This window comes from Hypanus sabinus, chromosome 7, assembly GCF_030144855.1.
Source record: "Hypanus sabinus isolate sHypSab1 chromosome 7, sHypSab1.hap1, whole genome shotgun sequence".
Lineage (NCBI taxonomy): Eukaryota > Metazoa > Chordata > Chondrichthyes > Myliobatiformes > Dasyatidae > Hypanus > Hypanus sabinus.
The window spans coordinates 114,784,809-114,805,545 of NC_082712.1; the positions used below are offsets into that span (position 1 = coordinate 114,784,809).

Below are 20,737 nucleotides of genomic sequence, written 5' to 3' on the forward strand. Positions count from 1 at the left end.
TTTCAATTACCTTTTCACAGAGTGCTTGGAATGTTCTTTTGTCTTCATGGTGTTGTTTATGCCAGGATACTGACTCGCCAGCAGTTGGACTTTACAGATACAGTATATTTTTCCTACAATCGAATGAAACACCTTGACTGCACCCAAAAACAGATATCCATTGTACTAATTATGTAACTTCTAAAACCAATATTTGTGTGTCATATTAAAGGGTTATACTTGTAATTAATTTAGACCACTGTAGAGATCTGTTTTACTTTGACACAAAAGAGTCTTTTTCTGTTGATCAGTGTCAAAAAAGCCAAATTAAATCCACTGTGATTCAATGTTGTAAAACAATAAAAAGTGAAAAGGGGGATGAATACTTTTTTATAGGCACTGTATATATGAAATAGTTTATTTAAATAAGTAGTGCAAAAAGTCATGAGATAGTGTTTATGGATCTATTGTCCATTCCAATGGCAGAAGGGAAGAATCTGTTTATAAATCCTTCAGTGTGTGCCTTCAAGCTCCTGTCCCTCCTCCCTGATGCTGGCAATGAGAAAAAGGTACGTCCGGGGTAATGGGGGGTCGTTAATGATGGACGCTGCATTTTCACTCAAAAATGCAACAGAATGCAGAATTTTGTATTACAGTTTTAGAAAAAAGTACTGGCGCAGGTAGACAAATAGGGTGTAAAGGCTACAATGAGGTTGATTTCGGGAGATGGTGAGCTTTCATTGTGTGGGATTAATGTAGAAATGGCATCACAGCCCACATGCACAAGGTGTGCCGAAAGGAACTTTTTCTGTGCTGTACGATTCTATGAGCCTATATGACAAGGGCAGTTTTTGCTGAGACTCAGCCAGAATGGAGCGATCATCATGTAGAAAGTGAGTGCCCAGTAGGTATTTGTCATACCTAACTCAGCAACGTCCTGCACAAGCTATTACAATACCATGCAAACAAATGTAAACTTGATATTAATCATTAATGGGCTTACTCACCTTAACACACTTACAGTAAACTTCAAAGAAATATGTTGACTTCACCGTTACCTTGGAAAGTGAGAGCCACACCTTTAGGTGGAACAGCCTCACTGATTTAAAGATAGGAGGTGTCTGGAAGTGTCTGACTGTAGCCGCTCACAGATAATCCATTAAAGGAAGGAGCTTTACCCATATGACTCATCCTCTGTCTGTGGTGGTTGGTGGCATTGAGAGACTGCTCACCTGCTCTGCATGTAAGGCTGTAAGATCTAGCAGCAGATTTAGGCCATTAAACCACAGATGATTTTCTTTTTCTCAACGCCATTCTCCTGCCTTCACCCTTACCGTCAGGAGTCTATCAATCTCTGCCTTAAATATACCTCAATGACCAGGTCTCCATGACAACAAATTCCACAGATTCAACACCCTATGGCTGAAGAAATTTCTCCTCATCTCAATTCTAAAAGGATGTCCCTTAATTCAGAGCCATGTTCCAAGTTTAGTCTATTCTGTAAAGGCTGGCCTTGTTGTTTCATTGTGTGCTCCCTCCTGTCAGGTTCAAACTTTCCTTGTGGTCCGGTGGTCAGATGACTTCTGTCCCAACATGACTGCCCATATGGTCTGTCGGTTACAAGAATTCCAGCTCTGAGCTGACCAAGTGAAGTTTGAGTGATTGACCTGTATGGTGACTGTCAGGGTTCGGAGAGTCCCCCATTTGTGAAGAAGCTTTCTCTGGGATCAGCAATGCAGAGGCTTCTGCTGAGTGTTTTGCTGGGGTTGTTGTAGGACACTCACTCTGGATCCATCCTTTTTGCTTCCCGGAGATGGTGAGATGCAGGGCCTACACTGCCAGACCCCATTGTAGCCCTTGTCTCCCTGCTTCCCCGTGAACATTCTCTAGACTCAGTGCCCACTCCCCCACTAATGATTCAGCTCCTTTGTTATCTCTGCACTCTGGCCAGTGGATTGGATAATCATATTGTCCACAATTGGTGCAGTCCTCACACACATCTCCTCCATTTACTGGACATCCGTGCACACCCCACCTCACCCCAGTCAGTCCTTCCAGGTGAGGCAACACTTCACCTGCAAGTCTGTTGGGGTCATTTATGGTACCCAATGCTCCTGAAGCAGCCTCCTCTACGTTGGTGAATTTGAGGACCATTTCAATGATCACCTCGGCTCCATCTGCCTAAAGTGAAATTTCCTGGTAGCCAAACATTTTAATTCCCATTCCTGTTCCAACATATCAGTCCATGATGAGCCAAGATGAAACCGCCCTCAAGGTGGAGGAGCACACCTTATATTCTGTCTGGGTAGCTTCCAACCTGACAGCATGAATATCAATTTCAAATTTTGGTTTAAAAATTTCCTTCCCCCCTCCGCTCTTCTTCTTTTCCCCACTATGGTCTCTTAGCACTTCTCACCTGCCTAATCACCTCCCCTTGGGTCCCTTCATCCTTTTCTTTTTCCTATGGTTTACTCTCCTCTCCTATCAGATTCCTTCCTCTCCAGCCCTTTACCTTTCCTGCTCACCTGGCTTCACCTTTCACCTTCAAGTTATCCTCCTTCCCCTTCCCAACCCTTTTATTCTGGTGTCTTCTCCATTCCATTTCAGTTCTGAAGAAGGGTCTTGGCCCAGAATATCGACTGTTTATTCATTTCCATAGATGCCACTTGACCTGCTGAGTTCCTCCGGCATTTTGGGTGTGTTGCTTTAAATTGCAGCATCTGCAGAGTTTCTGGTGTGTATCATGTACCTGTCCAAGTACCGTTTAAATATCATTAACATACCTGCCTCAACCACATCAGTGGCAGCTCATTCAATATAAATAGCATCTCTGGATGAGAAAACTACACGTCAGGCTGTCCTTCACTTTATCTCCAATATCAGAGAGCCTCTGAAGAGCTCTTCAGTTCTGGTCCTGGGGTAACTCACGTCAGTGCCATCCGGAGACTCGAGCAGAGATCACCTTCTCCCAATCTCTCCCTCCCTGAGCTTTGAATCCTGCAACGTAACTCTGCTGCCCGTTTCATTAAAGTACACTGGGTTAATACCCCATTTTTACCTCTCTGGCTCAGTGCCCATCTTTGATCATCTCTGAAATTATTTACTCTGCACAGATGATGAATAAACTCTTCCATCCAGGTACAGATATCGATGACAAACTCTGGCATCTTCATCAGGTATGATCTTCATCAGATGGTGGAGTTTGCCGTTGAAACGTTGGCTATAATCGACATCTATACCCGGCTGGAAGCCCGAGAAAAGTTTATTCGTCATATATGCTGGGAAAGCATTGGATCCTTTCTCTGTCCAGATGATTTTGGGAATGCTAGAATCCCTCAAAAGGTTCAGGCTGCAATTGCGGAGAGTGAATCAGAGTATATGTTTCAATTCCGTCAATGGGTAGGCTGAACATTTCCACTTTCAAGCCAATCCCCGCCATGTTTCTCACCTGGTGAGGCTGCGCTGGTGTGGAGGCCAGCTTTCATCTCTTATTACCCCCTGATTCTGAACATGAGGGTACATTTCCATTCCCAGATGCCTACCCTCAGCTCAGAAGAGACCTGGAAAGTTGTGGCTAATCCTGAGTGCAGGCAGAGTGACAACCTAGTGCTTGGAAGAGGAAGAACAGGCTTGGTGAGAACTCATATCGTTCACGATCAGTGTGTGGGTGTCACCTGCAAGGCTGGTGTTGCCTATCAATGACTTGATGCCCAAAATCTCCTGCAACAAGTTCAATACTGTCGAATAATTGTGTTGAGAACACCTAAGAATCGAATTGGCGTCCCAACTGGACTTAGATAGCTAGCTACGACACTACTCCTACAAAAACAGTGGAGCACTCGACACATTCCAGCAGCTTCATGGACAGTTCTTTCAACACCAGTCTTTCGATTATTTTTGAGATGAACTCAATCAGCTGTGAGACCTGACTCCATGTTAATGCATGAGTCCAGATCACCCACCCAGAGACGTTGAAGGAAGATTGAGTGAAGCTCTCTCCACTGCTGCATGTAGGCGAGTGCCTCCTCTTGACCTTTCTAAGAGCAGTCAGAAGGCAGTTCCTCTAGCATGAAAGGAAGTCCATGACCCCAAAGTACTGATAGGATCTTGGAATCTAATACAATGAAACAACAAATGAACCTAATGTAAAGTAGATATTCAGGAATGCTCGCCGTTTGTATTGTCAGTACGTGTTAACTCAGACAGGTGTGTATACCTGTGGTGTATTGCTTGACAGATCTCTGCTGGATGTCCAAGTCCCCTTATACTGCTCTTGTTAAATAGTCAGAATTTGTTTTGGCTGCTGTGTATAAAGAGAAGTGTGTGCGTTTGTGAGAGAGACAGACAGAGAGACAGAGAGAGAGGGGGAGTTCTTATTTTGGTGACTGTAAACCTTACGTCACACCCTCCTTCCCACCCCTCCCTGCTCCCTTCAATCAGAATAAAAGCAAGTTTAGAACAAACTCAACTCACTAGAGGACAGTGTAGAGGAGCTGGGGACTGAGAAATCATTCACACTTCAGTTTCTCAGCCTGGAAGCAAGGGGAATCTGCTGACAGCTTCAAGCATGCTAAACTGGCTGTTTATGGGAGCTTTGGGATCATTACTGGTGGCAAATTCCTCCTGCATTCAAGGTAGGTGACTCCTGACTATTGACTTACTAGAGAAAACACCTTTCCCTTCTTTTTGAATGGGGAGGGTAATGCTGTAGTGTTGGGGGAGGCTGATGAAGTGACAGCAGCACATTACTTTTAATTGCCTCAGTTGTTAGTAAACTTCATTGCTTTCTTGTACTTATTTTGCAAATGTTTTGGAAATTATGGAAATCGATTTCAATGGATCTATTTACAAACTCCTTCGAACAATGAGCAGTTCAGGGCATGGCAGGTGATTAACCTGGCAATGATAACAGGACCAAATCAGTGAATATTTGATCAATATTCTAATGTAAAAATGAAGGGAAGATGTGCCAAAGGAAATTGTGGCAAACTAAAAGATGTTGTCTGCCTCAGAGGCTCTTTAATTACGGTATGATCAATGCTTGAGAAAATGTTACCATAGAATCTGCAGAAAATTTGGCAACTTCTTGACTAACGCCCAGGAAACAAATCAGGGTAGTGAAAGGAAAAATAACAAATAGTCCGCCACTCCCTCACACTCTCATTTCTAGGGATTCAGAACTCCATCACCTTCCACACAAGGCATGAAGTAAATACCCCTGCCCCTCACTGCCTTTTTCTGAAAAAAGAATGGTGTTTGCTTTTTCACCCCTTTCCAACTTACTGAGGAATGGGGTCTCTGAACACATCCATTTCTGTCTGCAATCCCCTGTAATATGAACTGTTGGATTCGAACTGGCCTTTTCCCCAAATCTAAACAACATCGCCCGATTATCCCAGGGAATGAAGGAATGTTCTCTGTCCCCCATCAGGCAGAGGGAGGACCAGGCTTCCCAACCTACAAGAAAGGAGTCTGTCATGGCCCAAGCTGGGCTCAGGGGTAATGACACACTTAAATAGAATTCAGAACATAGACCGATATGGGACCCTTAGCCCTCAAAGTTGTGCCACCGTTTTGATCAATTCCCTAACTCCTTAATTAATCTAAACCTTCTCTCCCACACAGCTCATAATTGTTCCTTTTCGCTTTTACCCAGGTGGCTATCTCTTAAATATCGCTGGTGTTTGTCTAACACCACTCTGAGCAGTGCATTCCAGGCCACTACTACTTACTGTGTAAAAAAAACCTTTTACATCACCCGACATTTTCATCCACTGAGCCAGAAAGGATGTCCTCTGCTATTAGCCATTGCCAGTCTGGGCAAAAAGCACTGTCTCCCCACTGTCTTTGCCTCTGATAATCTTATACACCTCTATCAAGTCTTTTGCTCCAAAGGAAAAGTCTTAGCGTGTTCAGCCTTTCAGATGAACAGACTGCGATTCTGAAGCCAATCTTGCGGCTGTCCACTCAGCCATTGGTTCTCCAGCACAGGCATGACTGGCGAGGATTTAACATCAGGATAGTCAGCAAGTTCCTGTAAATAGTTAAACCTGTGGCTGAACTCCTGGTGATGAGTAAGGAATTACTGCCCCCTAGTTTACTGATGGAATTGCTAACCTGTTGCTACTGCCATTTAACTTCTGATTGTTTTAATGTTTAAATCCGTTTCACACAATGATTGGTTTGTGTGGCCATGACTTTGCTGGTGGTCCCCAGACCCTTGTCTTCATTTCTTCCCACTCTCTCCTCTTCAGAGGAGGGAAAACAGTAAGTCATTCTGGGGGTGCAGGGCAAGATCAGCAACTTTGAGGAGTGTAAGATAATAGAGGCAAAGACAGAGTGTTGAAACCATGTTTCTTGCCCAGGCTGGCAATGGCTGATACGAGAGGACATCCTTTCTGGCTCAGTGGATGAAAATGTCGGGGAGATGTCAGAGGTGGCTGTTTTTTTTACACCGAGAGTGATAGCTTCCAGGAATGCACTGCTGAGTGTGGTGTTAGACGAACACCAGTGATATTTAAAGCTGTTCAAGACAAGTCCACTTGGCCCAGTGCATCATCTCCAAAATCATCCAGCACTTTGGGGTCCTAGTGGGAGGGATGTGTGTCCCACTGGGATTCTTGGACACTGCTCTGAAAGGACGTCAGCCACTGGGCATCTGGGACAGGCTCAGCTGCCTGGCTCTTGGTGCTATTTGTTAGGGTAGATATCAATGTGGGGTTCAGCCAGCCTTGTGCCATTCGTCCAGCAGCACAATACACTGAGAGTCTTTCCTTCCACCACTCTTTCCAATGATTAATCTTCTCTACCCACTCACCTTCCCCCCTGGCTGGACTCATCTATCCTGTCTCCCCCACCCCCACCTCCTTATTCCAGCTGTTGCCACTTTCTTTCCAGTCCTGAAGAAAGTCACATCCCAAAAGGTTGTCTGCCCATTTCCCTCCATAGATACTGCCTGACCTGCTGAGATTTACCACCATCTGTGTCTGTTGCTCTAGGTTTCCAGCATCTGTAAAATCCCTTCTGTCAAGGTTTTCCAGGGTAGCTTTGTCTGGCAAAACTGTGTGGAGCGATCCCACTGCACTTATCTCAGAGTGGTGATGGACCACATGTCAGAAGGTACACTACTTGTGTACACGTAGATGCATTTAAGGACAATGTGTACTATGTGGTCTGATGTCTAATACATTGTTGCTCCACGCCTGGGAGTTGGTTGTTCTTCACCTTCAGTGAAGGATACTGTTGAGAAACTCATACTGTCACTGCCTTACTAAAATGGAAGATGCTACATTGGTGACGAGGACTAAACTCTGCTTTGAGGAAATAACTAGTCAATCAGAATCAGTCAGGTTGATTATCATGGACATACAACATGATGTTTGTTGTTTTGTGGCAGCAGTACTAAAGAGGGTTAGTGAGATAGTGTTCATGGGTTAACAGACCATTCAGAAATCTAATGGCAGAAGGAAAGAAGCTGCTCCTAAATCATTAAGTGCATGTCTTTAGGCTCCTGCACCTGCTTTCTGATGGTAGCAATGAGAGGAAGGCAGGTCCTGGATGGTGTTGGTCCTTAATGAAGGATGCTGCCTTCCCGAGACACCGTGTTTTGAAGATGATGGAGTGAAGGTTTGTGCTCGCGATGGAGCTGACTGTCGACACCCCTCTTTCGATACTGTGATTTGAGGCATCCGTACCAGGCAGCGATACAACAAATCAGAACGCTTTCCGCGGGATATCTGTAAAAAACTGCTTGAGCCATTGCTGTCGTACCAAATCTCTTCAAACTCCTAACGAAGTATAGCCACTGGGAATCGAGAGGGTGTGAAAGGAAAATGGTGTTTCTTTGACTGGACAGCAATGTACAGGTTGTGGGCATGGAGGGTATTAATGAGCCAGGAGGGAACGAGTGGCCAGAAACGTCCACAGATGCCCCCTCGCCTGCTGAGTTTCTCCAGCATTTTGTGTGTGGTGCTTGGATTTCCAGCACCTGCAGGTTTTCTCTTGTTTGGGGTATGAGTGGCAACTAGTACAGAGAGTGAGTGGAGGTGCTCTGAATGGATTTCCTGAAGGAGGATACAGAACAGAGCAACGTTGCCCGTGCAGCCTGTACAACAGGTCATCAGTTAGTTCTGATCCTGACCTCCAGCTCTGTCTGTGTGGAGTTTGCAGGTTCTCCCTGTAGCTGAGTAGTCCTCCCATTTCCTCCCACATCCCAAGCATGTGTGAAAAGGTTAATTGGCCACTGGCCTCGAACTAAGAGGCTCAATGGCCTCCTTCTGAGAACCAATATGACAAATGGAAACTGTGCAGACCACAGGAGAGGTTTCTTATGAGGATGTAAGAACAATTTTGAAGGGCCATTGTAATCCTGCACCCTCTGAGATTTCTGAGAGCTGTGTACTTGATATGTGCAACCAGATTTGAGTTAGTGATACAGAATCCAGTGGAAACAGTGGACCTGAGGTATGAGGAGGGATGTGGAATACTGCAAGCTAGGAAAAGGTATTGTGGAATGGGAAACAGCTTCACTCGGGACATGACCCAGGAGCAAAACAGGTTTCCTCTCTGCGGCTGGAGCCTGTTGACACTGCAAGTGCTTTGGCACAGAGTGGTAGCTCACTTGACAGCCAGAGTTAGGGTTCAACAACCATCCCTGAGCTCAGGATGTCCTCCAAGCTGGCTTAACTACTGCCAGTGAGGATAAACGTTCACTATGTTGGTCCTTCAAGAAGGCCACTGCTGAGAATGGTCATAGCTCCCATGCAAGTTAGTAAGGGCAAGGATTAGTGGGGAATTATACCCATGCTGGAAACTGAGTGGAGAGAGGAACCGGGCCTCTCAAATGGAATGCTTTGCAGAGGGCTCGGAGCTGGGTTGGATATTGAAATGGCTGGATAATTAAGACCATAAGAATATAAGATATAAGAGCAGAATTAGGCTATTTGGCCTATCGAGTCTGCTCCCCCATTCAATCATTGCTGATTTTAATTTTCTTATCTCAATCCGATTCTCTCACTTTCTCTCTGTAATCTCTAACCCCTTTATCATTCAAGAATCTATTAGTCTCTTACTTAAATGATGGGTTCCATAACCCTCTGTGGAAAAAAATTATCCAGACTCACCACCCTCTGGCTGAAAAACTTCCTCATCACATCTCATTCCTTCGTTCTGAAGCTGCAGCCTCAGATCCTGGACTCTCCTACTGCTGGAAACATCATCTCCATGTCCATTCTGTCTGAGTGTTTCAGCATGTGGTAGGTTTCAATAAGATCCCCCTCACCCTTTGGAAGTCCATCAAGTAGAGCACCAGGTGCTCCTCTCTCATTAAGCAAAGTGAGGGCAGAGAGCAAGTTAAATTAAATCAAATCAAATTCAAGTTTAATCATTCAACCGTACATAAATACAGCTGAATGAAACTGTGTTCCTCTGGGGCCAAGGTGAAAAACATACACAGCACATTCAAAACAAACAAAAGAGCAAGATATGCAGACAGTCAGCTTGGACAGAACCCTTGATTGCCTGCTGTCTAGATCCATGAATGGCCACTTTTGCCAGGCCCAGGAACAAACTGGCCAGGAGATCTCCTGACCCACCTGCCCCACCTCCCCCTCCCTGCACTAGGTGACCAAAAATCAGGAGCGTGCAGCCATAACTTTGGGTATTTCCTCTTCACAGTCTGATTGAGGCTGGAACCTGTCACACTCTGAATATACATGGTATAAAGACTGGATCGACTCGGCTTATACTCACTGGAATTTAGAAGACTGAGGGGGGATCTTATTGAAACATATAAAATTCTAAGGGGATTGGACAGGCTAAATGCAAGAAGATTGTTTCCGATGTTGGGGAAGTCCAGAACGAGGGGTCACAGTTTAAGGATAAAGGGGAAGCCTTTTAGGACTGAGATGAGGAAAAACTTCTTCACACAGAGAGTGGTGAATGTGTGGAATTCTCTGCCACAAGAAACAGTTGAGGCTGGTTCATTGGCTATACTTAAGAGGAAGTTAGATATGTGGCTAAAGGGATCAAGGGGTATGGAGAGAAAGCAGGTACAGGGTTCTAAGTTGGATGATCAGCCATGATCATACTGAATGGCGGTGCAGGCTCGAAGGGCCGAATGGCCTACTCCTGCACCTATTTTCTATGTTTCTATGGTATACTTACTAGGCAGATTATGTTGTGCTGTGTGGGAGACTGGAGATCCTGCTTCTAGATCAGAACACCGTAGCTGAGGAACAGCCAGGAGAGGGTGGGAGAGCCCTGCTGGACACTGGAACGAGGCAAGGTCAGAGTGACAAAAGAGAAAGGAAGGAAGGGAGTCTCGGCTGGAAGCTGATGCACAATGGAGCATGCATGAGGGCAAGAAGGCAGACAGGAAGCAAACTTTGAAGATGAAAGATAGACTGCAGATGCTGGAATCTGGAGCAACCCACAAAATACTGGACATATTCAAAGGGTTAGGCAGCATCTATGGAGGAAAATGACAGTCTGCATTTCAGGTCAAGACTTTTCACCTGGATCACCGACTGTAATAGAGTCATAGTAGACTACAGCACAGAAACAGGCCCTTTGACCCATCTAGCCCATGCCAACCTGTTTTTTTTCTGCCTACTCCCATCGACCCGCACCTAGATCATAGCCCTTCATACTCCTCCCATTCAAGTAACTATCCAAATGTCTCTTTAAATGGTGCAATCAAACTCACGTCTACCACCTCTGCTGGCACCCCATTCCAAACTTCAGCAGAAAAAGCAGCATGTGTTTACCCTATCTATACACCATATAATTTTGTACATCTTTATAAGACTTCTCCTCATTCTCCTAGGCTCCAGGGAATAAAGTACTCACCCGTTCAACCTTTCCCTATAGCAATCCTCAAGTCCTGGCAAATTTTCTCTGCACTCTTTCAAGTTTTCATGTAGGTAGATGATCAACACTCTAAATCTGGTCTCACCAACATCTTACACAAAAATCAACACAACCACTGTACTCAAGCCTCTGATTTATGAAACCAATGTACCAAAAGCTCTTCTTACCACCCTATCTACCTGTAATACCACTTTTAAGGAATTATGGATCTGTATTCCCAGATCCTCTTGTTCAGTACTGTACCATTCACTCTGTAAGTCCTATCCTGGCTTGCCCTGTCAAAGTGCAATAGCACATATTCAACTGTCCATTTCTTTCCATAGATGCTGCCTGGCCTGCCTTTTGGGTCTTGCTTCAGAAAGAAAATTTTGTTAGGAAATTGTTATTATTGTGCTCAGGAACAAAAATAGTCAACTAGTTAATGATTGAAAAGAGGCGGACAGTTATTGTTGTTCGTGGTCCATTAAAAGAGGTATGAAGATGGGGAGCATACCTTCAAAAGCAAAGACTGCCAAGTGATTTCACTTTCCTCGCATCATTGCATGAACCACTGCTGTTTCTCAATTATTGCTGGACATAAAATTATTTAGCTGGAGTTTCTGTCTCTTTCCTTGCTTTACTAGGAAGCAATATAGAAGAACTCATAGGCACTACACCACTAAGACCAAGGGTCAAACTGACTTAGAAACTGGGGAACTCTGCTGTGTGTTCCCCAGGCATCAACTGTGTGTGCTCTGCCCTTGACCAGTGACTGCCAGCTGAACCCTGTAATTGTTCTCAATGCCTCTGCTCTCACACACTGCTCCTTTGTCCCTCTCTCTGCAAAGTCCAGGGAGCTAAAGAACACAAATATGTCCCTCTCCATCAGAATTTTGTCGCTGTTCTTCACTGTTGTCATAAGCACTTCAGTCTGTCTGGAGTCTTGACTTAACGCTAGCTGTGTTGGAGCTCAGAAAACTGGCTGGACTTCACAAAGGATTCCAGGACAGACTCAACGCAGACGGAATCCAGCCTTGGGTTTCAGAGAAGTTCACTGAATCTGTGAAACCATGGAATGTTTCAAATTCTCCTGTATGTGAGTGCAGCCACCCAGAACAGATCCCACAAATATGAAGGAAATACATGGCCTTCCTGAAACAAACAGCCAGCTAAGACTGTAAACATGTGGGATGTTATACTAATTGCTCTCCAGCTACTCAGGAAGATTAGTGAACATTTCAATCCTTCAGTCCAAGAAGGTTTCACAGGACCTCACAACGTGGGAGAAGTATTCAGGAAACCATATCCAAAGTGCAAAAAAAAAATGCTGGAAGTACTCAGCAGGTCAAGTAGAATCTTTGTAAGTAAAAGATTTAAGTCAACATCCCTGCATCAGGGTAGAGAGAGAAGGAGAAGCATTGCTAGTCAAAGAAAGCTTCTGAATGTACTCCTATGACATTATGATACCTCAAGCTAGATTCTCCCTCAGCAGTGGTCAGTCCTCCCCTCCCACAACAGGCTGGAAGTGAAAGCAGATTTGCCTCCCACATCAACACTTCAAATCATCTAAATCTTCCAAAGGGTTAGTCTACTTAATGAAATCATTCCTGTTTCCATATCATTTTTCAATATTTACTTATAAAACAGAGCCAAAAGGACAGACAAAGAAACTTGATAAATGGAGCCCATGGGAGAGGCAGATGCTCTCAAGGTTTTGAAATATGCTTCCATTTTTGGGAGGGCACCTGTGCTTTATTCTGACCCCAGATAATGTAAAACATACAGAGAAACATGAGCAGACAGGGCTGATTGGGTGCAATTAACTGGTTTACTAACTGTCCAATGACCCTGTACCAATACTCTATGCCATACCCTTATGTAGACTGCTTTGTTTTTCCCCTTTACACATCAAAGAGTGATTTAGACATACGTTTTATTTATAGATTTTTACCTATTTAAACATTTTCTAAATCACTTCAGTGATCTCAATGAAATTTGTTGATAAGGAAAGTGTTGCTTATTGACTCAGCAGAACCTTGTGTCTTTACTTCCAAAGCCTCCATTGGACCATCTACTGGAATGTCCCAGTAATCACAGAACTCTTTGACGTACTCATCCTGGTCTCTCCCTGGAGTTATGTGATTCACATACATGCTTCCAACTTGATCTTCTATTTTCACCAGAGCTACTTCTGCTGATACATTCTTCACCCACCAGTCCAATAGGGCATTGCCAATCACTGGATTTGCCAGATGTTGTTAATGCACAACTCCACCATTTTTTAAAAATTCTTTCTTTCTATGGCTCAAATCATGAACTCAACTTTGTTCAGAATTTCCTACCTATTGGTAACTCAGCAGGGCTATAATAGTTTCTATGGAATCATGGAGAGACACATCATGGAAACAGGCCTATTGTCCTCTGAGTCCACCCCATCAATCACCCGTTTATATTAGCTCAAAGTTAATCCAATTCTCTCGACATTCTATCATCTTCTATCACACACATACACACACACACAGAAACACTGAAAACCTACAGCACAATACAGGCCCTTCGGCCCATAATACTGTAGCAAACATGTACTTACCTCAGCAATTACCTAGGGTTACCCATAGCCCCCAATTTTTCTAAGCCATCCAGGACTCTCTTAAAAGACCCTATCGTATCTGCCTCCACCACCATCACTGGCAGCCCATTCCATGCACTCATCACACTCTGCATAAAAAACTTATCCCTGACATCTCTTCTGTACCTACTTCCAAGCACCTTAAAACTATGCCCCCTCATGTTAGCCATTTCAGCCCTGGGAAAAAAGCCTCTGGCTATCCACACAATCAATGCCTCTCATCATCTTGTACACCTCTATCAGGTCACCTCCCATCGTCCATCGCTCCAAGGAGAAAAGGCCCAGTTCACTCAACCTATGCTCCCCAGTCCGGGCTACATCCTTGTAAATCTCCTCTGCACCCCTTCTATAGTTTCCAAATCCTTCCTGTAGTGAGGTGACCAGAGCTGGGCACAGTATTCCACGGGGTCTGACCAGGGTCCTTTACCTCTTGGCTCTTTGTCTTCTGTACACAAATCAATTCTGGATCCACAAAGCAAGGTCCCTTTGGATCCCACGCTTCCTTACTTTCTCAATAAGCCTTGCATGGGGTATCTTATCAAATGCCTTGCTGAAATCCACATGCACTACATCTACTACTCTACCTTCATCAATGTGTTTAGTCACATTCTCAAAAAATTCAATCATGATCTGCCCTTTACAAAGCCATACTGACTACTCCTAATCATATTACAGGTTTCCCCCACTACCTGAAGGTAGAGTGCTCCTATGAAACCATTTGTAAGCCGAAATGTTGTAAAGCGAGGGAGCAATTACCATTAATTTATATGGGAAAAATTTTTGAGCGTTCCCAGACCCAAAAAATAACATACCAAATCATACCACATAACACATAAAACCTAAAATAACACAAACATATAGTAAGAGCAGGAATGATATGATAAATATACAGCCTATATAAAGTAGAAATACTATGTGTACAGTGTAGTTTCATTTATCAAAATCGGGAAGACAGCGAGCCAAAATCGATTTGGAGAAAAAAAAAATCGGCACTTACCTGCATGTGCACGTACACGCATATGCACGTACACACATGTGCAAACCACAGCCCACACAAGGCTTCACCGTCATGGTAATCTTTCTCGGGGTAAGCACACGTATAAAGTAGGTGTCTTTTTCTTGTGAAAGCGAAAATCCTCTTTGGTTAGCGAAAACAGGTACTAATGTAGGTCTTTCGCAACAGCGAGCTGTTGTAAAGCGAACGTTTGAAAAACGAGGGCCACCTGTATGCCTCTCTAAATGTTCAAAAATCCTGCCTCTCAGGATCTTTTCCATCAATTTACCAATCACTGGAGTAAGACTTACTGGTCTATAATTTCCTGGGCTATCTCTACTCCCTTTCTTGAATAAGGGAACAACATCTGCAACCCTCCAATCCTCTGGAACCTCTCCCGTCCTCACTGATGATGCAAAGATCATCACCAGAGGCTCAGCAATCTCCTCCATCACTTCCCACAGCAGCCTGGGGTATATCTCATGCAGTCCCAGTGACTTATTCAACGATACTTTCCAAAAGCTCCAGCACATCCTCTTTCTTAATGTTTCACCATCACCAAATTTGAACATATTAAAGGACCATTTCCCTTCTTTCACTAATCATTGCACATTCATTGAAAACATATTTCACCTTAAACCTAATTTGAGTGTATTAAGTGACCCTCTCCCTTCTCAAAGTAATCAATGCACATTCTTTGGAAAGATCTTGCTAACAGTTTCCATTTCTAAGGCTTTCTTCACTGCAGTCTTGACCAATAGTTCTCTCACCTAATAACCATTTATCATCTTTATCTAATTCTGCTCAATTAACTGAACCACACCCTCCGTTCACATTCCCAGAAAATTCAGGGAGAAGCTTCTGTTCTCTGAACACCACTAGGATGACAACTCTGTGCCCGCACTTGATACAGCAGAAATCTATAAGCAAGTTACCCCAATATTCATGGCAGGGAACATGTTTGAGCCTATTATTCTTCTCTGAGTTGTGGCCTTACAGTGTTCAGTCTGCAATCTTACAGTGTTAAGCACACTACTCAATCTGACCTGTCTGTGTGGAGGTGGTATGTTCTCTCTATAAGCACGTGAGTTACCCCTGGGTGCTTCAGTTTCCTCCCACACCCTAAAGTCATACATGTTGGGAAGTTAATTGACCACTGAAAGTTGCCCATAGCTTGTAGATGAGTGACAGATTCTAGAGGAGGGGTTGAAGGTAATGCAGAAATGAAACAAAATGCAGAATAAAAGATGAAATTAAATAAAAAAGAGAATGCTTTATTTTTTTAAAAATGGAATGAATATAGGATTGGAATAAATGGGTGATGGATCTTCAGCACTGACTTAATGGGCCAAACAGCCTGATCTCATATTGTATCTTTCCAGGTGCTCTTATCATTGATCACAGTAAACTCTAATGACTTTACTTGTCTGTTAAGAGTCCAACCTATTAAAGGGTTTTCTCACTAATTTGTTTTTGTTTGGTCTCCTTATGCGTCTGCTTAGCTACTATAGTTACTGTGAATAGAAAGTCTTCTTCTGATATTATTAATTGCAATGTGTGGAAAAGTAGACTCCATGTGTCTGAATTCTCATATGGTAACTTTTCCACACACCTAGTCTAGTTGCTTCAACCTTTTTTAATTTGTAGATTGTGATAAGAGAATACAGTAGTCTCCAAGCAAAAATCAGTCAATGCATTAAAAAGGAAAGGGAAAGTAGAATAAATGAGTGAGAAGTATAGAAACATTCTATAAAAACTTCACAGTATGTAAAATGCAAAAAACGAAAACAGATACAAAATGGTGAAAGAGCTCAACAGGTCAAGCACGTCATCAGATGATAAAGATGAGAAAAATTGGATGTGGGTCTCAGACTGAGCCGGGAGAAATCATATTCAAGGATAAAGAATTGACGGAGAAACTATCCGTGTATTCTGTGTTGGTCTTCAGGAAAAAGGCTTAGAAACCTTCTTGGAAATAGTGGGGCTGAGCAGGTCAGACTGAATTAGGAACTGAAAGGAATTAAATTAGAGAGAAAATATTGTGGAAATTATGAGGACTGAAAGAGAGTAAGTGACCTGAACTAGATGAGCAGGGTTTTGACTATGGAGATGATGGATGCACTGGTTGTCATCTTCCAAAACTCCAGAGATACCAAACAGTTCCCACACATTGGAAAGTAGCAAATGTAATCCCAGCATGTAAGGAAGGAAAGAGGAAGAGAGATCAGGGATCTATAGAGCAGTTAGTCTGAAATGTTGGAGCCTAATATTTTTCTTTTCAAGTTCAACTTCAAGTTTGTCATTCAACCATACACGAGTCCAGCCAAGCGAAGCAGTGTTCCTCTGGGGCCAAAGAGCAACACACAGTACCAACAGTCACACACAACACATACTGTTATGATGGCATAAAAACATACAGTCACAAAATAATTGAGCCCAAGTCTCTGGGTGTCTCGGCCTATAAGTTGATGGTGCGTAGATCTTGTCCTGGAGCCACGTTTCTGCAAGAACCAGCATGCAGTAGTCTTCATCATGCACTAGAGCAGCCGCAGATGAACGCAATCCAGCTTGTCTTCCAGCAAGCAAAAACTAGAAAGCAGCACCAACAGGAAAGGCCAGCCTCCAACCCAGCACGGACTCCATCATGCTCCCACACCATCTCCAGTGTCTCCTTCCGCAAAGAGGGCCTGATCTGTGCAACAACCAAGGCCACCATCGGTCTCACCAATGAACCAGTGAACCGGACTTGCAGTATTCTACATTACCAATATCCAGCTGTGTCCTGTGATCACAAGAAGAGCATCCAAGTCAACCATTGTCACCGTTTGTTGGACCGCGCAGAGCCTCTGGTGCCTTCCTCCTTGGGTTGCAGTGGCGGGCAGCAGCACAGTATGTAACAAGTTCAGCTCCACTGTCATCAAGCAACTCACCAGTGTGGCAGACCTGCAGCATTTGATATTCTTAAAATCCAACAATGTCTTGCAATCGCACAAAAGATGCAAAGGACGAACAATTACACCTTTGTTTGAGCTCAGAAAAGCCAAAGTGACCGAGTGCACCACCAGCTTCCCTTAGGCTGAGGTGACTTGCTTCCATTGTAGGTCTTTGTGTTCTGAGCCGATGTGGGGCCTCCTAAACAAATCCACCCAACCCTCTGACTCCCTCTAACACAAAGCCACTACATTAAGGTTATTAGTGCACTGAGGTAGAACAAGTTAAATCAGTAACAGAATGCAGAATGATGTGTATCAGCTGCAGAGACAGTGCAGTGCAGGTAAACAATAAAGTACAAGATCATAATGAGGTAGACTGTAATATCAAGACTCCATCTTATCGTACTGGGGATTGATTTAATGATCATAACATCAGGATAAAAACTATCCGTGAGCCTGATGGAATGTGTTTTCAGGTTTTTGTATCTTTTGCCTGATGGAAGAGGGCAGAAGTGATCATGTCCAGGTGGGTGAGTTCTTTGATTTTGTGGGGTGCTTTAGTGAGGGAGCAAGCAGTGTAGACAGAGTCCATGCTTTCCATGATGCTCTGAACTCTGCCCATAACTCTCTACTTGCGGTCATGAAATTGTGGATGGCTACTTACGTGAAACTAGAGACCTTTGCAGGCAGCATGGTGGTTAGCACAACACTTCACAGTACCAGCAACTGGGTTCAATTCCTGCCACTCCCCATGACTGTGTGGGTTTCCTCTACGTGCTCCGGTTTCCTCCCACAGTCCGACGACATACTGGTTGGTATGATAATTGGTCATCGTAAATTGTCCAGTGATTAAGCTAGGATTAAATTGGAGGATTGCTGGGCGGCATGGCTCAAAGGGTTAGAGGGGCCTTTTCCACATTGTATCTCCATCAATCAATCAATAAATAGTTGTGAATACATCTTGTGTTCAGTGCTCTAGTGCTCTTCTCGACTGTGAACTGAATGACAAGATCACTTGTTGTTTCATCAATGAATGAATCTTGCCAATCACAAACAAGACATGCTGGAAAGAAAGGAGGCATGGGATCCAAGGGGACATTGCTTTGTGGATCCAGAACTGGCTTGCTCACAGAAGGTAAAGAGTGTTTGTAGATGGGTCATATTCTGTATGGAGGTCGGTGACCAGTGGTGTGCCTCAGGGATCTGTTCTGGGACCCCTACTCTTTGTGATTTTTATAAATGACCTGAATGAGGAAGTGGAGAGATGGATTAGTAAATTTGCTGATGACACAAAGGGTGGGAGTGTTGTGGATAGTGTGGAGGGCTGTCAAAAGCTACAGTGGGACATTGATAGGATGCAAAACTGGGCTCAGAAGTGGCAGATGGAGTTCAAGCCAGATAAATGTGAGGTGTTTCATTTTGGTAGGTCAAATATGATGGCAGAATATAGTATTAATGGTAAGACTCTTGGCGGTGTGGAGGATCAGAGGGTTCTTGGGGACAGAGTCCATCAAACAGTCAAAGCTGCTGTGCAAGTTGACTCTGTGGTTAAGAAGGCATAGGGTGCATTGACCTTCATCAACCATGGGGTTGAGTTTAAGAGCTGAGATAATGTTGCAGCTATGTAGGACCCTGGTCAGACCCCACTTGGAGTACTGTGCTTAGTTCTGGTTGTCTCTGAACAGGAAGGATCTGGAAACCACAGAAAGGGTGCAGAGGAGATTCACAAAGTTGTTAACTGGATTGGGGAGCATGACTTATGAGAATAGGCTGAGTGAATTTGGCCTTTTCTCCTTGGAGCAATGTAGGATGAGAAGTGTACTGATAGAGGTGTTCAAGATAATGAGAGGCATTGATTGTGTGGGTAGCCAGAGGCTTTTTCCCAGGGCTGAAATGGCTAGCACGAGAGGGCATAGTTTTAAGGTGCTTGGAAGTAGGTACAGAGGAGATGTAAGGGGTAAGATTTTTACGCAGAGAGTGGTGAGTGCGTGGAATGGGCTGCCTGTGATAGTGGTGGAAGTGGAAATGAAAGGGTCTTTTAAAAGACTCCTGGACAGGTATGTGGAGCTTAGAAAAATAGAGGGCTATGGGTAAGCCTAGGTAGTTCTAAGGTAGGGATATGTTTGGCACAGCTTTGTGGGCTGAAGGACCTGTATTGTGCTGTAGGTTTTCTATGTTTCTATGAAATCCAGAGCAACACACACAAAATGCTGGAGGAACTTAGCAGGCCAGGTCGCATCTGTGGAAAAGAGTAAACAGTTGACGTTTCAGGCTGAGACTCTTCATCAGGACTCAGCCAATCTAGCTTGTGTTTTTTTTTAAACACACAGGATCTCACACCTATAGTTTTGTACATTACTTTGACATCTGGTGGGTGAGGTGAAAAGTTGACTATTATTAGTGTTCAGAGGGATGCGCATATCCCTGTATATGAAGCATTGAAAGTTAGAGTATAAGTACAACAATAAGGTAGACATATTTTATATAGGTCTTTATTTCAAAATAACTTGAATGGAAGAACAGAGGTGTTTTGCTCCAATTGGTGAGAGTGAACATGGTAAACTAACCTGATTGTGCATTGGCCTGACATCCCGCCTTAGTGCAGACTGTGCTTGTGATAGATGGTGTACATCCTGTCGTAGTGCAGAATGGACTTGTGACAGACAGTGTTCAATGAACATTCACCAGTTTGATTCATGGGAGTGTTGGTTTGTTGCAGGAGGAAATATTAATGCTAAGTTCTCTTAACAGTTGAAGAACAATCAATGATCTGATGAAATCATCTTTTTTATGGGTCTTAACAATGTATAGATATCTGGTTAATGTCTCTTCTGGCAGGGATGTCCTGATATGAAGTCACAATCCCAGAATGAAGGGCCAGCCATTCAGGATGGAGATGAGAGGAGATCTCTTCACCTCACAATTTGTGAGTGTTAGAAGATTTTTATATGTTAAGGAAGAGTGAGACTGAGTCAGCCAGGTCTTGTTAAGAGGCTGGGCAGAGGTTAAAGGCTAAATGGCCTTCTGCAGCTTTTATTTCTTATGTTGCAATGTTCTTTTACTGGTATTTCCAACATCAAAGAGGCTGTCTACGGTTGCTTGCACCAACCATACAGTCCCAGTACTACAGGAGCCAGTATAGCTGCTCACACTGTCCTGTTACGGTCTCAGTGCTATGGGAGACAGTACAGTTGCTCATACAGTCCCATTGTGGTGCCAGTACCAAGGGAACCAGTATAATTGCTCCCACTGTCCCATTAAAGACCAAATACTATTTGAGCCGGTATAGTTGCTCACACTGCCCCATTGTAGACCCAGTACTACAGGAACCAGTTTAGTTGCTCACATTGTCTA

The 20,737-nt window shown here is 43.8% G+C and overlaps 1 protein-coding gene across 1 annotated transcript in view; it reads left to right on the forward strand.

Moving 5' to 3' along the window:
• The first annotated feature begins 4,473 nt into the window (after positions 1-4,473).
• Positions 4,474-20,737, forward strand: part of LOC132397114 (mucin-2-like) — a 77,509-nt gene continuing 61,245 nt past the window's right edge. Inside the window, exon 1 of the mRNA XM_059975427.1 lies at positions 4,474-4,613. Coding sequence (XP_059831410.1) covers positions 4,547-4,613 — 67 coding nt within the window. The 5' untranslated portion in view covers positions 4,474-4,546. The remainder of the gene's footprint in view (positions 4,614-20,737) is intronic.